At 40.3% G+C, this 26,438-nt stretch overlaps 1 protein-coding gene across 1 annotated transcript in view; it reads right to left on the bottom strand.

Annotated features, from left to right (window-relative positions):
- galnt9 (polypeptide N-acetylgalactosaminyltransferase 9) overlaps nucleotides 1-26,438 on the bottom strand; it is an 85,214-nt gene that overhangs the window by 8,722 nt on the left and 50,054 nt on the right. Inside the window, exons 6-8 of the mRNA XM_030060258.1 lie at nucleotides 22,533-22,650; nucleotides 4,279-4,464; nucleotides 2,433-2,570 (exon numbers count right to left, since the gene is read on the bottom strand). Coding sequence (XP_029916118.1) covers nucleotides 2,433-2,570; nucleotides 4,279-4,464; nucleotides 22,533-22,650 — 442 coding nt within the window. The remainder of the gene's footprint in view (nucleotides 1-2,432; nucleotides 2,571-4,278; nucleotides 4,465-22,532; nucleotides 22,651-26,438) is intronic.

Below are 26,438 nucleotides of genomic sequence, written 5' to 3' on the forward strand. Positions count from 1 at the left end.
TAAATAAATAAATAAATGAGAAATGATTTAAAATAATAATTCTAGTTGAAATAAAATAAAATAAAATAGTGCCCACACCTACATTCAAAAGCCTTTCTAGTACCACTTTACAAAAGTTTGATGCAGGCGCATTATTTGGCAAGATCAAGTCACTGCTGCATTGCGTCTATTCTGTTAAAACTCAGATCTTGCTGGCTGCTTAGCTTACCTTATTTTGATGTTGCATTGATGCATGAAAACTGTTACAAGGTGTTTATAATTTATTATTAAAGATTTATAAAGTGTCAACAGCCTAAGTAATAACCTAATTATAACCCATTCATAAAGAATAAAAAGTGGTTCTCACTTTTTTCATTGAAATTGCCTGAGCAATCCAATAATGTATCACTCACATTTTTTTTCATAGGGCTGTACTCATTACTGTGATTTCCACAGTAACTGTAAGCAAGCGCAGTTATTGTATTCAGATTACTGTAATCCTCTTATGATAACTCTATTACTCTTCAGCCCTGCACACTGGAATTATTACATTGGGTAATAACAGTGTGGAGAGCATGAAGGCCACAGAGCACAAAAGAGATGGTTCATGTAGAGTACAATGGTATCCACTTCACCATCTCTGACCAATTCAGTGCATTTCTCTTTAGGTCAGGGAGTGACTCGGCTGCATTACTTAAGGCTGTTTCCTGGGAAACATTTTAATTGTAATGTAAGTAAATACACACACACACACACACACACATATATATATATATATATATATATATATATATATATATATATATATATATAATATTATAGAGTTAGCCTAATTTATGAGGCCAATATATAAAAATCAGATCAGATAATGGACAGTCAATGCTACCTCCCGATGATATCATGGGAGAAAGAACATGATTAAACTCAACAGCTTCAGGGTGTTAGTCTGTAAAAAACGCCTCGCCCTGCCTTAACATGGTGTTAAAGATCTTTTTCTTTTCCTTTGGTTAAAGCTGGAGGAGAGTGAGGCTTTTACTCCCACTGCTCAGAACATACTTCCTACATTGCTGCCTACTGCATGGTTTTGCTTTGGTTACTTTTGCAACACAATTGGAGCTGAAAGCAAATCAATTGCCTTTGTTTATTTAGGACTGCTCTGTTCCCTTGAATTTGACCAGCCGTTCATTCCTCTGTCCATGTTACAACGCTTCCCATCTCGCAGATTCAGTGTGGCTTGTTCACCCGGCAGTGTCTCCTATCAGAATCATTGCAGGCAATAATCTAAGGCCGGGCCATGATAGGATACCATCATGCACTGGCCAGTCCCTGTTCCCCCTCTCCCTCTCCTCTGGGTCTCCAGATGGTAGTGTGGCTTCGGGTCTGTGTGATTTGAATGCGTATGGCTTCATTTCCAGGTTGTGACATATCTATCATGTGCTATTGTCAGGGAAGGTTCCACTTCACTGGTCTGGTCAGCATGGCCGAGTGCGGTGCTGATGCCCAGTGACAGATGAGACTCACTTCTGCTGCGGCGGCTGTGCAGCAACACAAGGTAACTGTTTCCCAGCTTGTCTGCAAAAATCTGAAATAGTGCCACCTAAGTGGGCGCCGCTCTGAGGAATCCATTAGCTGGGTGCCAGAGCCCGAACGGGCGGCAGGGGGGAGTGAAGTCATGCAGCGTTGATTAATCTAGAGGTTAATTTTGATGTATTCCGACAATGCATTTGGAGAGCATATTGATTTTCTTCTCTTCTCCATTGTTAGAATCGATATGGGGAAAAATGGTGCGTTTCAACGTACTTCCAAATGGTGTCTGACTCTGGTGTGTGTTCAATTCTTCAACCTGTCATAATCGTTTTTTCCCCCTCTGTGCAGAGTGTGCAACCAAGCCCAAAACAATCAAGTCGGAATGGAAAACTAATAAGTGTTTAATTAAAACTCATTATGAGGAAATTGCATCTAATCTTGTGTGGCGGTACCACGTTGCTATAGCAACAAGATACCTTTGCATTCGGTTGGTTACAGTGAATTGATTTCTATTCCTTTCAAAGTGTGATCTTTGAAGTGGAGAGGGCATGAGTCGTGCTGCCACTACGATGATGCTTGAGCACACACTGTGGTATGTGAACACTGTTTATCTACACGTCACACTCAGCACCCATCCACTTTTCCTATGGACTGAAGTGGATGTAAACTAGCCTCTGAAATCTGCACTGCGCACAAACGTCCCACAAAAGATTGGCACAAAAGATCAAGATAATGCGCGACTTGTGAATTAATAAGCTCTCGCTGGCTAATTTTCTCTTTTTTATCATCTGTGGAATCAAATTAGCTGTATCCATGTATGCATTCTCCTTTAACCATAGCTGTGTAATAGAATTAGCAACGATGCAAAAACAAAATTAACATGCAGAGTCTATCCTATAATCCTGTTAGTAAAGAACGTTTCTCACCTCGCCGTATGTGATGGTGTTGTTGTAGATGCGCATCTCAGGGTAGACATGCTCCAGGTACCAGCGGAAACTCCGACACTGCAGCCTCTTCCTCAAGGCCACACGCTCCGACACGTCCCCGAAGTCAACCCCCGGGTTCTGTTAGCAAATGACACAAGAAACCTGTTTTCAGCCAGTAAGCACTTTACTTAAGCACCATGTGACAATACTTGCTGTTGGTAAGAAAAATGGAAGGCGCTCGGGGTTGAATTGAAAAGCAAGAAGGCTTGGGAGGGGGTGAGAGGTGTTTAGTTAAGAGATGGATAGATGCTCCTGTCATATGGGACCTTCATTGTTCTTTCATTAGACATGATCCTGTGCTGAGCAAATTCTAATCAGCTGCTTAATTATGAGCCCTCACGGCCCTGCCGGCTTTATGGAGGTGGCTTCCCAGACTGATTGGGGGAATGCCTAATAGCTGCACTGCCTGGCACAGAGACCTGGCCCTGATGCATGCAGGCTTACACGCACATGCACAATCACATATTAGCGTATGCTTGCATGCACACTGATATACAAATATTCAAACACATATTCACATTCATGTAAAAGAATTAGCCTTTGCAAAGAGAGACATTTCATGCAAAGGCACAGACATGCACACAAACACGCCCAGACACACCACTTTGCCTCATTACTAGCCAGTGTTTCCAGGCAGATGTCTCTCATCACTTTCCCCTCTCTGTTGGAGTCTGCAGTCAGCTGCTGACACTCCTGTCAACATCTGTTAATAATGAATTCTAGTCGACATTGTCCGCTGGATTTTGTTTTACCGTAAAGCAACACTAACAAATGCATTCAATTTCAGGGAGATGTTATTTGGACTTTGAGCCGGCCACTGTGGTGAATCATGAAGCCCCCACCCCCACCAAAGTAATTGCGCTCTCAGCAGGCACCTCAGACAATAAAACGAATCTGTGATTCTGTGTGTGTGTGTGTGTGTGTGTGTGTGTGTATTGGGGGGGTGTACATGGAATAATCGTAGCATTAGGTCTTTGTACTGTACACAAAATAACTCTGCACCACAGGACAACTGGGGTAATAACGCGCCATGCCACTGTGTTTGTAATTACTTTGCAGTAGAGATTTTGTGTGATTGGCTACTTTGTCAGAACTCCAACCGAACCCCCCTCCTCACCCTCCCCATGCTAAGACAGTTCAAACACTTTCCCAGGTGGTCCTTCCCACCTGCACCTATTGTTTTCTCATCTAATGACTTTTGTGGCGAATTTCCAGTTGATGTGTAGATGATCATTGTGTTGAATCCCTCTTGAGCCAGTGACTGCTGCACAGCTCCAGACTGTTTTGTTATTGACAGCACTGTTTCTCTGTCTTACTCTCCATGTTGGGCTGCATTCAGAGGCCTTTTCAGGCTATGTCCTTCACTGACAATCATCTCATTCTGCATGGCTGAAGAGGCAATTAAGATTCAACAATAAACTCTTTATTAACAAAAGTAGCTGTTTATTATTTTGCAGATCATCTCAAAAGGCCCTTGGAAGCAATTAAGCTAAACTGATGTGTATGAAGGTAGACTCTGACTAAACATAAGGCTCCTCTCATTCATTTGGCGCACATCTCTCATCTGTTTGGAGTGAGACTCCACGGCTGCTTTGCTCTGCCTTACCCGCTGCACACGCCAGTGTGAAGGTCGAGTGGGATGAAATCTGAATTCTGAATTTCTATTGACTAGCGTCTCTGGAGACCGGGGCTGCTTGTCTGAATGAACAAGTATGAACGGGAGAGAGGAAGCAAAGGGAGCTAAGGGATCGAGGCTGGGAGAGATCTAAGACATGGAAGAACTTACGTTCATGGGAATGTTCCAGGCCATGTAGACGTGGGATTTGTATTCATCCATCCACACCTCAGCCGCCCGCAGGGCATTGCGCTTAGCGTAGTAATCAATGTCATTGTTGTAGGGCTTCTTGGTGCGCTCGATGTGGGCCACTCTGGCACATGGCAACACCTCCATACTCCCTCCACACTGCCACACCTACACAGCGACAAGACAGAGAGCATGCAATCAAAAGTGAACTCAAAAGGCAATTTCTTCACCAACTGCCTCTGTAATATACGTGAACATATTGAACGTAGGATTATGTTTTAAACCTGCTATCTGTGTGCTGCTGTTTTGACTGTCACACTACTTACCACTGGTTGCTTTTCATTTGGGTGAGCTAAGAATTTAACATTGTAATTCTGCACTCATTCTGAATCACCAGGGACAGCATGAGCTTACTGCTTAAAATGTAAAATGTATAACATAAATGAATAACACAGTCCATGGCCAAAAACAGCAGGAACACATGGGAAAGAAATCTAGGTCTGAACATCTCAGAATACAAAAAACGAGATCTCATCCCGAAAAATGCAAGACATGAACTTAATTGAATATTCAACAATGGAAACTGAGTTGAATACAGCATTGTATACAGAATGGAAATGGAGCGGAATGGAATGGAAATCAGAAAATGCACCACACAAATTGTGACTACCAGAGTGATTGTTGATTTACAGAACACGATATATACAGCACATTTTTAAAGGAGGAAAAAACAAATCAATATCATTACAAAACAGTGGAGCAAGCTGGTAGCCTGCATAGCCTGCATGTCATGATCCAATTTATGATCCAACCACATTGTTATGATCCAATAAATTCAGCCACCTAGTATTAACAGTAAAAGAAAAAAAAATAAAAAATAAAAATAAAGCCAAAATCATTAAGTATGTTTTGAAACTAAAAAATACTGTTCATTTTCTATAGTTTTAAAAATTTGGAAAAATGAACAATACTAAAAAAAAAAAAAAAAAAAAAAAAAAACATAAAAATTGTTGTGTCCTAGATTTTCCTGTTTGTCCCTTCCCGGTTTTTATCTGTACTGTGGCACACGCTTGCTTGATGCAGCAATTAGGAGTTACAGCCCATTATTTTCTGCTGAACTGAGTGAAAAAGCACATGATAAATGGCTCTGTAACCCAATGGCCCATAAATGCAAGAGTCTCCGGAGAGTTGCCCGTGACAAACCAGAAAACCCTGACACCTGACTGCTGAATACTGTCTGCATGTGCATAGTGAATAAATTATAAAGCCAGGCAATGAATGCATGTCATCTTAAAGAAAAAAAAAAATAAAAACACATCCATCACAGCATAAAGTATTGATTGATTGCAGCCTGAGGGATGGCGTGACACTGTACTGACATACTCAAGGTAAGAAAATAGTGGCAGCCAGTCACATGGTGGTACAAGAGTGATTTCTCAAAGCACAGCAAAAGACTGAAGGAAAAAAAAATTACTGTGAAATAGCTTGCACCAATGGAAAATATACAGTATGCAAATTTGACAAGTATGCCATGCTGCAGGGGAGTAGCCCAGTGGTTAGAGACTAGTAAAACGACATCAGAATGGGATAGCATATGGTAATGTCCTTCCAGCTTGACAAACCGCAGAGTCTCCACCACCCACAGTCTCTTAATGACGATCGCCACAATGCGTAACAGATGTTCCGACCCATTAACATTTCTCTGAACCCAAAACTGTACCCCATGCATGGTGTTAAAGGGGAAGACTGCTGCAAAGCTATTGTCTCAATTAACTCAAGAGCAGAGGAAAGCTGGCGCCGAGCTGATCATGTTTATTTAATGGGATAGATGTAAGCACAGCTCCTGGAGCTTTAGGCCATGTTCACACCATGCATGTTTGAAGCGGTTTGTTCAAACTGTGGAGTGTTTCCTCGTCTGGTTCGGTTTGTTTGGCTCTTTGATGACAGCAGTGACATTTGAAACCTCCAATTGGCCTCCTCTTTGGCTGCCACAGTCTCTAAATTCTAACATGGTCGGATGTTACCAAACTGTCCAATAAATGAGTTACTTGTGACTAAAATAAGATTTATCATGATAGATCCCCCATACAGTAAATTCAATTTGACGCAGTTATTAATACATTTACATAAATATTGGTACATCAAAAAATAAATAGAATAAACTTTCACCTTTACGACAACCCTTTTCATACTTTTAATAATAATGTTTTCCTAACCATAACCAATTAGCTCGCTAGCTCGCAAGTTCACTCGCTCAGGATATGTCCTTTAGGTCGTATTAGAGACTCTCCTGTGGGTCGCATGGAGTACTCAATCAGGACATGCTCCTGTGGGTCGTATTAGAGGGTTGGAACAAAGGCCTGTGTGGTCATTTGGGTTTGGAGGACTTACTGGACTTGGGAGCAGAGTTAATGTGTGTCAGTGTGGCTGTCGCTGATGCCCAGAACTGGGTGGCAGAGACTTGGTCAGTCAGACTTGGTCCAGCCTGATGGAAACACCCCCTCACTTTTGTCATTTGCATGGTGCTGTGGATTGGGACTTGTGTTATTTTCGAAATATACATAAAATACATGGGTGGGGCACCATGTCATGGGTCAAGGCAACACCCATGGGTCATGGGTGTTGCCTCTGCCAGTTGTCATAGGCAGCTAGGACAATTAAGTGATGGGGCTGTAATATAATACATTCATGCAAGCATTTATAATGCACTGTGATTAACTGTTCCATGTACCTAATAAGTAGACTGAAACTACTACAAGGTAACATCAGGAGCATCGTCGGTAAACATGTGCAAGCTGAGCACAAGTTACGGTGAGATAGCAAAAAGTCAAGTCAAATCACAAGAGAAAGCTGTTTAAACTGATGTTCCTGTGAGTACCGTGCAGGCAAGATGTTTGAATCAGTAAGCATGGAGCCATATGGCCAAGTGTGCAGCACTCATGGAAATGAGACATCATCAAACATTTACCAAGTCCCAATTATCAGAATTTACATGTTGCCGTAATTCTCAAGTGTGTATGAAAGCATGTGTTTAACTGCACTTTAATAAGGGCATCTGAGGCGTTCCTCCTCTGTTGGCACACCGCTGTCCTGAAACCCTTTATTGTCTCCACTGCATCAGTTCCCTTGGGCTGACCTAACCTTAGTCACCTTCATCGACCAGCTGACCTCTCATCTTTGAGGCTGATGATCCACAATGACCTGGGCCTAAAAAATCCATTAGTACTTAGAGTAAGCATCACCTGCTTTGCTGCTTACCATCACAAGTACAGTTTGTCCGCAACCGCCTTCATGGCAAGTGCACTTATGTGGGTGTAATTACAATACCAACTTAATGGTGAGTCTTAAGCCCTTGTTGATTCTACTGAATGCCTTGTGTAGTTCTTGTGGTCCTTTTTTTTTTTTTTTTTTTTTTTTCAGCTATCCTGTAAAAAATCAATAGTGTATACGTGTGTGCATAATGTGTGTGCACGTACAGTATCTTTGCATGTAAGTGCTTGTAGATGCGGTGGATGCTCTTGGATAATTGAAGGCGTGTATATGTGTAATTGCAGTTACCAACTTGCCCGGCACTAAAAGCAAATTGAAGATCAATATTTTCTCAACCACCATTTCCAGAAGGTCAGAAACCTAATAGCTAACTGGGCTTGTGAAGTAGGTTATAATTTCTTTGCATTGTATTAGACTCCACACACTGCTGTTGGACAGGAGCCAGACATCGACAGAAAGTACGTCCTTACAGTAATGAAGAAAATACTGATTATTTTCTCATTCACATGCTGTAAATCACATCCATGTATACTCTCTGCTTTAACTGCTTTTAAGAGCCCAAGGGAAAATGAAAATCCCGCATACATGACACTTTCAATTTGTTTCAGGTATGGAAAAACATCAGAACCGCAGATACAGATATGTTTTGTTTTTTTTTCCCCATGGCAGCAGATCGACTCCACTCGACTGCCTGTCAACCCGACTCACACTGGTGACCAGTCAACCAGCGTGCAGTGTCTTGACGTGACATCTTTGGACGTGTTGTGGCCACCGCGTCAGCTCGACAGTTGATAAAACACTTCATCTTGGCCTGGTGCTCACAAAGCTAGACATGGGCGAGGCAGTTCAATTTGACGCACAGTTTAACTCTTCCGCTTTCCCCATTTAGCTGCACATCGGATGATTTTATCTGTCTATCTGAGAGCACTGTGCTGCCACCGTGTAATAACCGCTGTGGCTTGTCATTGTGTTCTTCTCCTGTAATTCCCAGATGCGCTGATAGAAGAAAATCCTGTAGGAATAGCTAGATTATTTCTGGGATTAGCCAGATATCACGCTTCAGATATAGGCTGAATCCATTTTATGTGTCCACCTATGTGCTCATCACTGGCGATTACAGAAAAATGGTTAATGTAAATGCTTACAGTTATTGCAAAAAAGCAGTCATCAGACCACATACATATATGCAAGAAATATCCTTCAGGTCTTTTAGTCTTATATTCAGTGTTTAGTTTTTAACAAATGGGAAAAAAAATCTGCTGGTGGGATGAGATAATCCCACTTGTTTCCAGTATCACTTGTTTACGGACATTTTCTGGGAACAAATACACTGAAACAAGAAAAAATAAGGTAGATAAAACCAGTAGGATCAAGAAAATGAAAATTCTGGAAACAAGTGGGATTATCTTATCGCACTGGCAGATTTGTAAGGAAAAAAATAAGAAATTTAACTCTGAGGATGAGACAAAATGACTTGTAATGGTAGAGATAAAAAAAAATGTACATCACAAATCACAATTTTAAACATGTGACTTGTTACTTCAGCTATAAACAGCAGATCAGTCTACTAAGCTCTCACACAAACACAAATAAAAATACAGCAAAACACCTTGACTGATTAAACTGAGCTGCTGTAGGGTCTTAAAGTAAGTTCTGTTTACCTCTGGGAGCTCGGCAGAAACCGAAGGACTATAAGCTATCTTTATGTGTTTTTATCTTTGGCTGTTTACCTTGATCATCGCCGATATCCTTCATAGTAATTGGTTAGTATGTGTGTGTGTGTGTGTGTGTGTGTGTGTGTGTGTGTGTGTGTGTATGTGTCTGTGTGTGCATTTTATGTGTGAGCATGGGCGCTTGTTGTGTCACTCACAAGTTTTTCACAATTTGTCAGAGTTACTGTCTTGCTCTGGAAGACCTTGAGGAGCAAAGGAAACAGGCACTGGTTCATTTGCTGCCATATTCGCTGCCTTTGTTGACACATTTCTGCCATTTGTGACGCCAAATGGGAGATATCAGAAAATTCCCATATGTCCTACTTGTAATTACCACCAGCAGGCTGATGTGAACAATTACAGCTCATAGTTATGGTAAATCCGGCATGATGTGGAGTGGAGCAATTCCACAAAGTGCGTGTTGCAGTGTGTCTATACAAGAGGCAAATGTTGCAGCAATTCCACCAACGCTGGTTGTGGAAGATAATAAAAATCATAATTATGCGTTATAGTCACACTAATCAATTCTACTTACAAAAAGCACGCAAAATCTGCTGCAGCTCGTTTATGGTCGATTATACGATCATAAATGAAAAATGATTTTGGATGAGGCGATACGACAAACACGTGAGGCCTTCCAAGCTGTGGCAATGAGATAACATCCGCTTCTCCCAGTATAATGTGCACATGATGCACAAATTACACTGGAAAGGGCTCATCAGAGGCCACTAACTGTACAACGGGGGAGGCAGAGGGGGAGACTGGGGTGAAAATCTTCCTTGCCTTAACAACATGGAACATGGCGTCTGCAGGGAGTCAGATCTGTCTTTGAGGATCATCAATGCTGATCTGACCTTTCCCAACGCATGAGAGAACCCCAGTTCTGATGATTGGGAGGGAAAACAGGTGGTGCTCAGCAGACTGCTGGCTCAGTGGTGTGTGTCACATTCCAGGATTTCTTATCGCTCTATCCCCCTGCCTACACTGACTTCAGCCAAAGCATTAGCAAAACAAATCAGACCAAATGCCTGGGTTTTTTTTTTTTTCCCTGGACACAAAAAACATAATGATGGTGCTCGCCCTCCCACTTAGATTGGAAGACACAATGATGCCATGCTGAGAGCAGCTTTGCTCCTCAAGCCCTCTCACCTGGTGTCCTTGGGTGGTAAATCATTGATCCGTAGGTGTGATCACCTAGGCCCACTAGCACTGTCTGATGTGTTTGTTCTGTATTAATCAAACCTGTCATTTCTATGGAGGAATAAAATGTATTGCCTAATATCTAGGTGGACATGCTGAAATAAAACAGGGTTCAAAGTCACATGATGCCTGCCTACCTGTCAGGTAATGTGGATCAGAGGATTTCTGTTTTCTTACAAATACATTTTAGCATTTATTAAATGCATCAAAATTTTGGATCCAGTCCCAAATTTTCTGAAAGCAAATGGATTGTAAGCTTTGAAAAATGTATTGCACATCACAATGCAGGTCTGTTTTGTTTGAATTATACAAATATTTCAAATGCATTTTTACAATCCTAAGTAAGCATTTAGTACTAATTAACTGTTAAACAAGAAATCTCAGGGAGGAAAAAATAATATTGTGACATTACGAGGATGGCATAACATCTACATAAGATATATGATTATATTTATCTTCCACACTGACACACCACACTGTCGGTCCTCAGTGCTACATTTTCGTGAAGTCCATTTGGCAATGATCCTTCATAAAATAGCAGAAGACATCGTTAAGAAGAAGCAATTACTAAGAGAAAACTTTGATGTAGAAGTAATGTAACTGCTAATTTAATTAAATTGTCTATGTACATGCAGTTAGTTAATTGGAGCTGAACCATTTACATGATAAGCTCCACAGGGCTACAGGAAACATCAGCCATAAACAGCATCAAAAGCTATTAACTGCAGTAAACAGGTTTCCATCAGCGCCATTAAACAATATAATCAATAAAAGGCCTACATTCCATTCAGCCAGTAAGGACTTCTGCTGGGCCATGTGCAAACAGGAGGCAAGTTAAGTTTTCATCGACTGTACTGCAGCACAAAAGCACGTTTTCTGAAATTCTGCATGATTCAAAATACTGGCGTTTGTGTTCCTGATGCTGAATGCTGCTCTAAAAGCCAAGTGCACATGCAAGGATTCAACCACTGTGGGTTTTCGATGCTATATGTGTGCAAACTATTGATGTTAATAACCCTTGCACTTGCAGTGACAATCAAAAGAGGGTTGCTTTTAGGATGTTTGTATCACATTGGTTCAAAAGTAAAAGTGTCACTGTCAACTAAAGTAACAAATGAATGAAAGTGGTATTATAAAGGGTGATTGACCTTTTTCACTCAGTGGCCATGGTGGAAAACTCTGCTAGTCCAGCCAGCTTTGTGCAGAAAAGCATTTATCATTTCAAAGATTCACACTGAAAAACACTGGATAGAAGAAGCCAGGAAGATATCGCTTCACATTTAAAATATCTGACACATTACCGCTAGTGCCATGTTAGCTACAGAGTGACTTTAATTAACATAGCTACGAGAGCTTGCTTACTTCCCTGCTAACTTCATCTGTCACTGCAGTTGCTGTTTCTGACATAACAAACTAATTTGATAACTTTTCTGTGTATTTAATTCCTCATGAAATGCTAGTTTTCTTGCAGGTTGATTTGAGTGTCAGTAGTTTTTTATTTATTTATTTATTTATTTATTATTTTACTGTCCACATTATCCCTGTCCTCCCCATTATTGCTGGTTTGTCTGCAGTCGGTTAGTTGGAAATACCAGGATTTGTTTTCTTCCCCTCACAGTTTGTTTCCATTCATTCTTGTAAAGTATGAAAAACAACTTCCACAGAGCTAGATAATCCATCAGAGAAGATACAAAGCTGTCATTTGTTTTTGTCAGAGTTTCTGTTTTATTTTGAGTCGAGTGTCTTCATATCAGCGCGCGCACTACATTACGCTCTGCTTACTGTCAATCATTTCACACCCGCAGAAAAGAAATGGAAGTCTCCACCAGGAAATAATCCCTCAAAAAAAAAAAAAAAAAAAACATGTCTCATTACAAACCTCATTGTCTCATTCATGGGTTTTTATTTAGGGCATCTTTGTTAGCTGAGACGACAGTTCATTTTGACATTGTTATTTTAAAAATGACGAAAACAGATGAGGTGTCAAAAAAATGTAATTACTTACAGCATACATTGCAGAATGTCTGAGGGAAAGGTAAGCTAGGCATAGGCAAAAGGAAATGGGCTGTAACTGCAAATGATCCATGTTCCTCTTTGAAGTGTAGAAATCTCTGACACAGGGTCAGTGGTACCTGTGCATCAAGCCTGAAAATACTCACCACTTCTCATCCCACTAATAGCATCTTTGCTTACAGGACGTATTGCACCTATCTAAGCCTTTTCTTAGTCAGCGGTCAAGATGGAAAACAGGGCACCGAAGGAGCCAGAGAGCGGTTTGGGACCCAGATTGCGATGATGAAAGCGTGTGTTGAGGTCATGCAGATTTAATATTCTGCATCATCTTGCCAGACAGCTGACTGATTTGACAGACAGGGTGGAAAATTATCCTGCAGCAATGAACAGAAGCCCCAGGTTTGCTCAGATGACTGTAGCGGTAGCCTGGGGTCAGTCGGAGTTCATATCCACTTTCCTCAGCTACTCTGTATGCCTGAGTGAAGCAGGGGGCAGTCCAGCCCGGACAGACACCAATAGCTGCAAGGTCCGTTTTGGCACAGGTTGCTTAATATTTGGAACGTCTGTGAATGAGATTATCAGAAGCTATTTGACTGAGAACTAGAAAGAAGGTAAAATATTCTGCGTCCTTCACAATCACAAACCTGCCCTAGCTAAAGGTCTGAGTCCTGAGGTTTCTTCTCTTTCTTCTGAACAGTTTTTCAGTTGATTTCCGTCGGGAAACCTGTTGAACGTGTCAAACCTCTCAAAGCTGACCTCTTGAAAAACACTCCACTCTTCATTTTTCCCTACACTTCTCCATCTTTTTCTGCTGCCACTTAAAGTGCTTCAGGTAGAAATATTTCTATTAAAATAATTTTTGTCTATGACCCTACCATAGACAGTGTGAAACGCTTAGAGCTGTACCAGCTCAGTGGCATCAGATTTTGTTTGATACTGTAGTTATGGCTTGACTTCACAGATTGCATGTAACATGTTTTCATGTCGTTTACAGGAACAGTGGCTTTAACGAATCATTTAGGTCTTGGGACTGCAACGAAGCTCCGTCAAACTCACACAGATCCAGTAAGCATCCTTTGTGTGCCTGAATATGCTGTGTGGGTAGAAAGAGAGCACCCTAATGCACCCTGGACACATACTGCATCCACAGAAAAAAACTCAAACTTCCAATTATAGGATGCAATAAAACTGTGAAGTGCACTTTTGTTGTATCAGAAAGTATCATTTTGAGAGTTTTCTTAAAACAAGGTTACAAATGCTTATGTTCATCTGTGCATGTTTGAGCATGTGTGCACACATGTGTGTGTCATTTACTGCGCTGTAGTGAAAATCAATGCCTGAGCTCCTGGTTTCTTCCTATAGGACCATCACACAGATCAGATAATTGACATTTTGGAGTCATGGCACTTGACATATAAACAAATCAATGCAAAAGTCTATACTATCGATTTGGCTACTGAACATACTGTAGATTTTAATCCCTATCAATGTGAGGAACTTGGTAGTTTGGTAAATTACAGTTTCTGAGTTGTTCACCCAACAATATTTTTGACTGGCTATAGGACAGAACTCCAGCTCCAGTCCTTTTCATCAAAACCTTTAAAAATCTGCATTTTATTCAAGTTCCATGGCTGCTAGGGTCGGAACTTACTCAAATATTCTTTACTAATAAATAAATAAATAAATAAATCTTCAGGTAAAAATATCACCAAATTAGTTCTTCCAATCATAATAACACACTATTTGACTGACAGCATTTGCTTTTATAATACCGGGAGTACATACAATAAATTTCAACTTGAATAATTTCTATAGAAACACCCATGAGGCTCTAAAAAGCTATATAACATCACCATGAGGCAGTCACAAATTACAGCACAAATGAACTGGAATGTCTTATCTATTCTAAATAAAGTCAGGTGGATCTTTAAGCAGACCCATGTCACAGGATTTACATAAAGTCCACTCAGAAATCTTCACAATTAACTGGGAAGAAAGCCATCCACAGACTTGTTTTAGCCACTTGAGATAATGAGTTGTGTGCACTCAGTTGTGTCTGGGGAATTTTACACTTTCCTGTTTTTAATTGAAAAGCTTGCCCCTCTAGAATCTTCATACCCAGGGGACATCTCTTTGCAGGATAATATCCCAAAAAGACCCACTCGTTTCAAAGAAATGCCAGGAAATGCTGATTAGGAGTGCAGAATATCCAGGCTGCATGCTCATATCCTCTCTGATCCTTTTTTAAAATAGTTTAAGGAAAGAAAGACAACCATCAAGTCTGTCTTTTGATTTTTAGGCGACAGTGTGACTTGTGAAGATTACATTTGAGCTCCCTGTTGTGTCTCAAGCTACCCAATCCTTATAGTTTGATGACAACATCATAAAAAAATTATTACTATACACAAACACAAAACTGTAATGGGCATGAAAACAACCTCTGTCTTGATTTTAGCATCAGACTGAGAAAGGACAGGACAAGGGACATGTAACACACTGTCTATACTGTCTGCCATTTTAATACCTGAAATTCACCAGTCAATATTTTAGATAGTTTTATGAAAAAAAAAAAAAAAAAAAAAACATAGTCACTGTAGTTGCATGTCAATATTAATTGTGAAAGTACTTTAGCTGGGATTTATTTTTAAATGAATAACTCATGTATTAAAAGCTAAAGAGGATCTACCTCAGGTCTGTTGTCATGAGCAAAAGTGAAAAGGTTTTACTTCATACTTGGATAGTTAAAGGGGCATTAAGTAATTTATGACTTTTATTGATCTCCATCAACAACATCACTTTTTCACAACAGAATAGGTAAACTAGCTAATTAGAGCAGAGATTTAATAATATCATCTGATGACAATGTACTGTAATATAATGTAAGATAATAGGGTTTTGTGGAAAGTGGATTCTGAATGCAAGAAATTTCAGCATCTGGCAAAGTAATCTTTGGTACCGGTTAACACCCAGTCAACCCACTGATGATTTTGTGATGTGATTTTAAACTTGATCTTGAACTTTCCCTATTGCACCCTTAAAACTGGACTGTTGCGTTTCCATGAGGCTTTGTCAGCCTTTGCCGCACGTCCATGAATTTTTAACCATTCGATTGCGGATTGGAAATAAAGGCTGTTAAGTCTGGCCCAGAGGTAACAGCTTTCAACGCCTAAGATCCTCTTTAAGTTTTAATACATTCTTGTAGAATCCATTCCCAAGAAAACGAGTTGATTGCTTTGTTCACTGAACATTTCTGGTAAGTAACGCTCTAAATCTTTGTTTTTTCCATTGGTGGATATCTCATTTTGGACGAAAACATTGCAGTGTCGCGTTCCTCCCCTCCTCCCTCCCTCTGAGGCCTTCTCCTATGATGAGTGATGTTTCAAAGCATTGTGAACTAAAGGCGCTCTCCTCCGTGGAGAGACTGGGTATTAGCCACTCCCTAGGGTGCAGCGCTCCTTGTCATGCTGTCTTTGTCTATTTCTCCTTTTTGTAAATCCCCAAAAAACTGCGGAAGTTGATGAAGAGATGTATATGCAGAGGCCCTTTTAACTGTGCCGTCTGTCAAAAGCTAATTCAATCCAGTCGCCACTTCCCCCTTTGATATGCGCGCTGACTCAGTGGTGCGGCCAAATCAGCTCATCCTACTACTCTTCAAATGTTTTGGCCTTGTCAGATCATTTCAAATTTTCTGCCAAATAAGTCTGAGATACCCAGCAGGGGTAATTACGTGAACAGATTAACTAGTGCTTAGATAATGAGTGGGATGAGCCAATCTGCACTTGTTAAAGTTTGCTATACTTCCTAGTGCTGGTATTCTCCAGAGAGAAAGAGCTTTGATGCTTCACTATTTCTCTTTAATTTATAAGTCCTGAATAGCAAACGGATGTGAAATACACAATCCATCCTAAATTATCTTAATTACCTTGTCGAAATGCACTCAAAAAAAAAAAAAAAAAAAAAGGTGGGAGCAACTGCAGACGCTCTTGAAACAAGTCTTTTATGAAGTTTATGATTCAAATGGAAAATAGGTACGCTGACAAGGTCTGTCTAATTACTTGTCCCACTGGCCCTGAACACCAAAGCAGTCGCTCTCTCAGGTAAGCTGATGCTTAAGAAGTCATGTCATTCCTCAAAAGCCATTTCCAGGCGAAGGAATAAGCTACATGTCATTGTTAAAGGGGAGACATTCGGTTTGCTTTCCAAACACACAATCTGTTGCAGCATAAATTACTGATATAGCCTGGATGGGTGCGACCTAAAATAACAAGACAGCATAACTCTAGCTGAATTATCTATGCACAGCACACGCAGACGCATAAATCAAAACCATGAAAATGCTTTGAAATGTTGTCCCATTGAATGCAAACCCTATGCCACACGCCCCGTGTCTATAAAACCATACATTAGCTGCAGTAATTCAACTGAAACAATAGCTGATCCTTGTATACAACTCATTTTTTACAGCTGCATCTATTCTCACTCCTGTCTCTCATCCCCCAGATGGATGTGGACTGAAACATACAATAATGAACCACGGAGTAAGTAACTCTCAGTCCATTAAGCCCCAGCAGATTGATTCAGCCACTAAATAATGCAGACATTGAAAAAGACAAATGTTTGATCAATACCTAATGCTCTCCTCTATTGTTACCTTTACACAAGATGTATTGATGAAAAGCAGATGGCACCTCCCATGTTATAGCCCCACCAAGAGCTGGATTCTTATAGAATTAATTGTTCATGTATCGGGGTTGGAGCCTCTGTGGCCAACAGTGCGAATTCACTCGAGACAAAAATATCAAGAAGTCAATAAATGATGGACCGTATGTAAGAGACGAGATTTTTTACTAGAATGCTCTCTCATGTGCACATGCTCTAACGACACTCCTCATTATGGCATTTACCCAATAATTCTCCACATTCACGTTTGCCATTTGATAAATTGCTATAGCAGAGTCCTGCAGTGGCTTAAGATTTGTTCCCATCTTTAGAATGGCTCAGTTTGTTGGAAATGGCTCACATATGGTCAGCGCCCTCTGTCATTTGCTGCTTGATGGACACGGCCATGGCGGTGATTTTGCAGCTGCCAGAATGGCTGGTGACCACAGATGGCCGGGGCTTAATGCCGCCTCGTAATGACATTCCTGCCCTTTCCAAGGTGACTGCTTTTGCTGTGGAGGGCTACAGCCTGTAGGAGTCCAAAGAAAACACTGCATCTGCTGTCCAGATTGGTTGTTAAAGATATAGAATGGACTGTATGAACTGTGTGGACATGGGATTTCACAAAAAAAAAAAAAAAAAGGTATATACGACAGAAGGGAATAGCCACATATTTCCACTGTAGTTTTCCATATCAGACAAAAACACCCCAATAATCAATATACAACACAGAGCACAATATAAACACATTCAAAAATGACATTAATCTGAATTTGTTCATTACATTCACAATTCAGATTCATATCCATAGTCACGTGAAATAAGCTTTTGGGATTTTTTTTTTTTTTTTTTTTTTTTTAACCTTATTTCAGATCTGCTTCCTTTAAGACCTTTCAAAACTCAACAGTAAATAAAAGCTCAATAGTAAAAAATGAACAAAACACACCACACAATACCATGCCCTCTACTTCAGCATCTCATTAGCAGAATATACCCTTTAGGCACTGTATATAGAAACACATACAACAATTATGACACAATATATGGTAACAACTAATAGTTTTAACAAAGTGAGCCATCTGGAGTTTGCCGGCTCCCTTTGAGTTCTTTTGCACGATGAGTGAGGTACAAATCCAGATGGCTTGTGAGGCTAATCAGGTGTATTAAAGTGTCCAGGTTTCATATTTTTACGTGTGAGACAGATGTTCTTAGAATAAACCGGGAGTAACATCTGACCGCGTCGCGACGACTGTTTTGAAGCAGCACCTGTTACCTGAATTGCCAGAAATAACTAGCTCATGTTGAGTTTGCAGGCTTTCTTTTCTTTTCTTTTCTTTCCACCAGCAAGCAGCGAGAGGCTGCTGTTGTGGGGGAAAAAAAAAAAGTTTACCTTGTGTTCCATACTGATGGCACATAAAAATAAATGCTGCCTGAAATATACAGCATTCAAACTTTAGGAAAGAGTGAATAAAAGTAAAACTGTGAATTAAAAAAAAAAAAAAAAAAGTTAAATATTAACAAAAAATACAACTTTATTGCTGAAATAAGGATAAAAAACGTGTCATCAAATTGTAATAACTGCTTGGGATGCTGAGGGGACCAAGTGAAGTGTAATTATGTCCCTCTCCTGTCTGCTAGCTGGTGGTGCAGCTAGACTTTAATTAACTCCATTCTCCTCACTACAGAGATTATGACCAGATGCCTCGAGGCTCGGCCCAGGTGGTTATGGAGACGGGACTTCAAAAACACAAAACAAAACAAAACAGAAGGAAAAAAAAGATGGTAAAGTTTTGGTCCATTACATCAGAAAGCGTTCCTGTTGAGTTTGTAAATGGCTGTCAGGACGAAGGGGGCCACCGGTGAGATCACACTTTCAAATTGAATTTTGAGGTGACTGATTGAGCGGATTGTTACAAAACTCTGACGGAGTTCATCAGGAGATCGAGTTTTGTTGAGTGATTTCCTGGTGGCTAAGAGATGATGCACAGAGATGGAGCATTGGGGGTGCAGCCAACTAGACGCAGCTTACTTTTATTTATATTTGTGGAATACACTTTATCCCACTTTTTAAGTCATTAGGGTTAGGGTTTATTTAGTCATTGTGAATGACTAAATAAATTATTTAACTTGCATTGTTCCTGACAAATGACTTAATTAAATGATTAAATGTATAATTTGCGGTGCAAAAAAAAAAAGTTGAGATTGAAAATTTTGGTTGATTTTTCTTTATGGTGGTTGCTGTTTGCCTCATGATCACGGACAAGACTTCAGTTTACCCAGCTACACAAAATATGGCAATTTTATTTATTTATTTGTAATTTTATTTTGGGTCTGTGGAGTTTGTTTAGTTTCCCATGATGGTCTAAATACTACTTCAGAGGTTTTTTGACCCTGACAAGTATAAAGTCCTAGGTAAATCATCAATTTTTTATGATAGCTTGGCCTGAAAATGGGAAAAAAAAGAATAAATTGTATATAAATATTGGTTACTGTGAGCTTCAGTGTAACTCAGCACCGTTATCAGCCTTGAAAATCCTTACCCCAGTGCATTCTGTACACAAACACTCCTCATGAACTTTCTGTTGCATGTCATCCCCTCTCCCTTGCATATTACCTCCCACTTTCCACCTCAGTAAGCCCACCAAATGCTTTCCTTCCACACTGTGTTTGATTGTTAACTTGCAAGTGCACCAGCTGTAGAATTATTGACCCTTGATAGATTTTAATGTAGGATTAGAGAGACAGAGTTACCACAGTGTAATCCTCGTGCCCAAAGGATCCTGACAATGAAAGGCAGCGTTCTGGTCTCCTGAGATACTATATCAGCAAAGGCTCAGCAAGGAGGGGTCAGAGACGCATTACAAGATAAACTTGTATTGACACTTCTGGCAGAATTCATCATTTCTATCCCTAACCATTTCTCTCTGTTTGCAGACTCAGCCTCACAGCAAGCAGAGGTTTCATTTTAAGACATAGCACGAAAAAGGTTTAAAATATGAGCGGTCCAATTTATTGTCACTGACAGATAAAGCAAAATACTCTTTATTAATTCTGTTATGCGACTGAATGAGCTTCATTGGCATCAGTAGCTGATATAATATCAGTAAGAATACATCTCAGTTGACTCTGGATAATATTAACTCATGATTTGGCAGACTGCAATCTATTCAGATGTCAGATTGATGGAATGCAGGTGTCAAACAACAGTATAGCTGTAGATGAAGTATTTATCAAACACTGAATCACATTGGGATGGTCTTTTACATAAGTGTGTTCTTGGCGTCCGCAGTTTAGTCTCGCTATCCTTCTGTCTACTCATTGCTTTTCACTTAGGCCCTGCTCTGTAAATTATTTCACACATGAAGGAACAGAAAACTCCAGTGAGATCTCTGATCTAGTTTCCTTTCCTTGGCTTTGCTTTATTCTCTTGCATGCTTACTCCAAAAAAGAAAAGAGAGAAAAAAAAAAGCAATCACCACCGCACATAGTGTTTCGTACGACCAGCCCTGCACATCCCAGCCTCCTCTCTGCTTACAAAGAGGCCAGTGCCTTGTATCCTGGAAGGCTTTTCAGTCAGAGTGCGCAACTCTCAGTAAATTATAAATACGCCATAACCTTTCAGTGTGAGCCGTGCCTTTCATCAGTCCCCTGTAGTGAGATAGTCCTGGGCAGGCTCAGCTATTGAGAGCCAGTCTGGCTAATTGTTAAACATGTTCCTGTCAATCAAGCCTATCCCAAATGGCAACTCCTCAGCCGGCACTACAATGAGCTGCCTAAGCTGCACTAGCCTTAGAGGAGTAATTGCCCTCTGCTAGCCAGAAGCCCATCTCCATTCCATTAGCGGCGGTACAATATGAATGGTTGAAGCTGGTTGTTGACTGTGGACCTATTCAAGCTTGTACATGTGCTGAATAGCCCCTTTCCATGGCATGTGTTTCATTTCCACACACGCATGCTGAACAGGAGAAGAGGTAATTGCATTTGCGATGGCATTGTGTTCACAGACGTAAGGGCATATTCACCCAACTATGTGCTACTTCGTGAGTCAAAAGGAAAATATTTCACAGTGAGAAAGATGGAGTCGGTGAGAAACTGGTGTGACTGAGCCAAAGGAGAAAACAGAGCTCACTATGGCACTATATCACATGGTTCAATAGAGTCATTCTACCTTTATTTAGCAGCTGTAGCTAAATTGATCTCCCTCACGAACCCCCTCTAACTCAGTTGCATGGTTTGTTAGGTACATATAAGCAGCTCTACTGAATAAGAAAACACCATGTAACCTTGGGGGAGGCCGTTGGCGGGTGGCACATAATACATAATGATGACTCATTGCTCCATAGTAACAGCAGAACAAGTGCTGGGTAAAGACACAAGAGGCGGGATGATTGTGTCACTATTGTTGACAGCAAACGGAACGTGCTATTGATAATGGGGCAAAGCCACTCTGGTCTATCTGAAATTATGAGAGGGTCTGAAATGGTCATCAACAACTATAAACGTCTTTGGCTTCAGTAAAGCACCGCGGCAATCTGTAAACTGAGATCTACTCTCTAGCCGTCTCTCAAGTGCTTTTTCAAAGGCAGCCGACACTTCTGAGGTACCATTCAAGCCATCTCGAGATTTTGAAATGGATGTGAGGACGACATTAAATGAAGGAGTGGGATCTTTCAAGCATTTCTCATTCCAATAAGCCAAGGAGTGAGTTTAGATTCAGAATGGTTCCACTCGGCTGGAGAGAAACATTTTCTGAATTTAAACGCTAACCAATTCTTCACCAAGCCCTTCGCTCACATGAAGCGTTAAATTCAACTCAAAGCAGCAGCAAAAGAGATTTACATTTTCCGTATACAGGCTTTAGAGCGTTTGGGTTGGTTGAAGATTTGCATTAAGGGGATTTTTTTTTCTTCTACTCCCATCTAAGAAATTCAAACTTTGCAAAGTTTAATCATGGCTTCTGTTGACGCCCCTGGGTTTTGTATCTTAAGCTGTATCCCTCAGGCTAGGAAACATAAGGAAACTTCATCATAAGCTGTTCCAAAGTCTGAATATAGATTTCACAAATCATTCCCACCAGGACTATTCATCTGAATATTACCCTCCCAAATATTGGATTTGTAATTATGGCTTTTGTGTTCCATTACACTGGCCTTCCTGCTGTAGAACTACACACAAAAGCCTCCAGCTTTGAAGGAATGTCTCATTAAAAAAAAAAACTCAACTCTCCTTGCAGCAATTCTCCCAGCAATTTCCAACTCCTGCGCAACATAGTTCCTTTTTAATTTTGCTTAAAAGAGAAATGTCTATAAGTTTGTATCAAAGCATTCTGTAGTCTGACTCTATTTTAATAACAGCATTGGTAATAATAGGCGTGGTCCTCACCCGCATGCCGAGCTCGATGTTCTCGCCTCCGTACACCTCCATGCCGGGATCCAGCAGACCGATCTCCCCAAAGTATTCCCGATCAACCACGAAGGAGCAGCCAATCATAGCCGGCGTTCTGGATGAGCAGAGAGACAGGAGCTTTTGAATATTATTCCATAGCCACAAAACTTTTCTACACCCACAGAGAATTCTGATCATAATCCTTAAGTAAAGGCACTCGAATTGCACTGATAACAATTAATGCAAACACGATGCAGTGGCAGGCACCTCAGGTTAGACTACAGGCAATCTATTTGATCACAGGCAGAATCGGCTTGGGAACATACACAATGCATTTCTTACAGTGTTTCCACAGAAAATTACTAAAAGCATCATATTCTTCCTGCTGGTTGCTTGGAATCTAGGCAATCTAGGAATCTGAGATTTTTGTTGCTTCGGCTTTCATTGTTAGTGGCCATAGAAATGACCATCAACTTGAATCCCCACAAAGTAAAAATAAATGTTGTCAAATTGGACATAATCCACATTGGGCATTGCTGCCTGACCAAAAGCATGCTGGGTTGTGTTTAATGAAGCTGTAGAAAGTGAGCTGGAATAGCCTTGACTTGTCCCTGATGTCAATGTGAAGTATCTTTTTAAACATTCTCTGAAGTTTCAAAGAGCAGAGAGGCCATTAAGTGGAAGGAGGAACAGATTTCTAAGGGATGGTTGAAATGTTCTCAGGATGAAGAGGCATGAATTTGCAGTTTTATTAAAGTCCCTTATTTGGGCAAAGGAACCTGTGATATATCATATATGATCAATCCCTTACGGATAATCTCACCAGCAACAAAACAAACAAAAACAAACTTTTAGTGGTATCGCTGAGTGGCTCATGGAAGAATGCGGTAAATTCAGTCTGACATGAACCGGAGCCTTAACAGTTGCAATTTTAACTGGCGTTTAATCATGGGAGATATGGTCTTTGATGAACCCCGCCCACATGGGGTTAGGAAGAAAAATTACATGACAAGGCTTTTCTCCATGAAAGGCTACTTTTTAACTTCTGCAGGTTGTGACATCAATTCTTATTTTATACTCACATACGTGTTTTATTGGATCCCGATCTCTATCTTTCTGAAAGCATATCAATGGTATTGCAAAGACTGGATATTTCCATTGACAAAATATTGCCACGATTTATCCCAGTCTTTCTTTGTCTGATGCTGAAACACTTGTCCATGCATTTGTCTCAACTAGACTTGATTATTGTAGCACCCTTTTCTCTGGCTTACCTAAATCTACTCTTACCAAATTACACAATGTACAAAACACTGCTGCCAGGATACTAACTAAGACGAGAAAATCCGATCACATTACCCCTGCTCTGATCTCACCACGTTGGCTCCCTATACATGCTAGATCCTGACTTCAAGATTCTGCTTTAGCTTACAAACTATTACACAGCCTTGCACCATCCGACTCAACATCTCTAGTTCCTCTGTACGCACCCATGAGGACTCTACGTTCAGAAAATCCTGGCCTCCTGACTATTCCAAAAATAAACAAAAAGTCAGTAGACAGCGGGGCTATCTCCTATGAAACCCCTCTTCTTATGGAATAGTCTTCCTGGTCAAATCCAAGAGGCTAGCTCAGTCGATTCTTTTAAAATTAAACTCAAAGCTCACCTGTCTGCATCGCCATAGAACTTGAACCATGATTTTATTCAGTTTTAATTCAGTTTTATGCTATATACTTATGTATTAGTATGTGTAGTATTAAATATCTACACTTGTATGCATATGTACACATATGTATGTATCATTGTAAGTGCATATTGTGTAATATCTAAGCTGTCTGCTTCACAATTTTTTTTGTTTTTAAACATTTTCTTACTATTTTATTCTGTGTGCAGCCCTTTGAGCTTTAGTCTTGATGTACTTGACGTACGGATGTTGTCAACTGGTAGGTAACATTTCCACTTTACAGGGCGCTACTGTGCAGAGTGTCTACCACTACTGAGGCTAATTTAGCCTCAGCGGCCTTGGTTTAAGTCCAGCCCAGACCCTCTGCTTGCATGTCATCCCCTCTCTCTGTCCTGTCTTTCCTGTCTCTCTTCATTTTGCCTCATATTGGACAGGCAGTCCCTGCTAGCAAGCAGTTATAATGGACGTAAACAGGGTCAAATTTATAATTTAAGTGAACAAAAGTCCACAGTAGTCCATCATGGTAGATCTGAGCAGATATTTAATGATTCTGAAGTACAACTGTTTGTAATACTGTTTGTATGGTCAATGTAATTATAGTTACAATATAGTTTTTGTGTGTGGTCAATTATTGGATACACGGCACAAATGAATGTACAAGCTTTCATAAACATCCGATAAGTTCACTCATCACTGCCTTATATCAATCAGTGATACACAGCATAACAGGCATCTGTTTAGAAAAGATAGGGATTATAACTTTGAGAGAGAAACACAAACTGTTTCTTAAATGGCAGCAAGTGAATGTTCCATCCAGAGAGAGCTGGACTCCCCAAAGATGGCTGAACCTATTCACGACTTTCACACCCACCACACACTAAAAAAAAAAAGACATTGAGTTTACTCACATCACCTTACGGGGGCTGCTAAGTATTGAGTCTTCAAAACTCAAACAGCTGCCTCTCTCTGCCATTTGGGGCCGTAGGCTTGCTGCAGCTTTAATATTAAGATAAAATAAAATCTAACTCCAAAGGAAACACAACATCCCAGTCCCCACAGAAAGTGAATTCAGTCATGGTTTTGCTTTTGAATAAGATGCACCACTCTGATGTGTGTGTGTGTGTGTGTGTGTGTGTGTGTGTGTGTGTGTGTGTGTGTGTGTATGTATGTGTGTGTGTTCATCTGCATCTGACTGCAGGGTGTATATTGTGTTGAGCAACATTTATAATGGGTGCAGCTGACTGTCAGATTTAAGCTTATCACCAAAGCGGTGGTGCATATGTGTTTGTGTATGCGTGTGTGTACTATTGCCATGTAGTAAAGATGCTGTTAAGTAATGCCCATGGCAGTAATGTGCAGAATGTGTCTCTATGGTGTCATAATGTATTGTACACATATCATTGTAGCATATATATAAATGATGACACACAATCATAGACAGAGAAACACACACAAAAAAATCTTTTATACTACTGACTAATAATGTTTACTGAACCAGAAGATTTTTTAAAAATTACTTGAATTATCTATCAAAGTTTAGTTACAAGATTGAGAGATTTTGAGAAAATTCACTTATTTTTCAAAAAAGCTACTGGTCATGTTCTGCCTCTGTTGAAAGAACGCTCTCTTTATGCCTCCTTTTTGCTGCTGTTATCTATTGGGTCCTTGGCGCAAAGATTGTTAAAAAGCTTTACATTCATACAGAACACTGAGCTGAGTTAAAATGTTCTTTTCAAAATGACCACTGAGCCGCTGTTTTGGAAAGACTGCCGGGATGAGCTCTCCATATATAAACACAGCAGAGGTGAGATGCGAGCGCGGCTACCACTTCAGTTTGAGAGATGTGAGACTTGGAAGTATAGTAAAGCCGAGGCTGCATTTTGATTTATTTTCTTCATATTAAAAGAGCACACTGTGCCATACAGTGTGTCAGCCAGAGAAAAAGGTGCTTATAGATTCAGAGAAGATACACAACACTGTTCAGTCATCATTTTGTCTGAGATTAGTGTTTCTTTGAATATTCTTGCAGCAGCTACATGAAACCTGTGGAGGACTATTTGGAGGGTAAAGCTACAAAACCGAGTTGATGGGATGTTTTATTTGCAAAATAATTTATCCACTTTTTTAAGCTGATTTAAATTCATACCGGAGCTCCTATCAAACTGAATTAGATCATTTAAACAGAGGGCATGATTTAATGCTTCACCAAAGGTATAAC

The sequence above is a fragment of the Myripristis murdjan genome, chromosome 9, assembly GCF_902150065.1.
Source record: "Myripristis murdjan chromosome 9, fMyrMur1.1, whole genome shotgun sequence".
Lineage (NCBI taxonomy): Eukaryota > Metazoa > Chordata > Actinopteri > Holocentriformes > Holocentridae > Myripristis > Myripristis murdjan.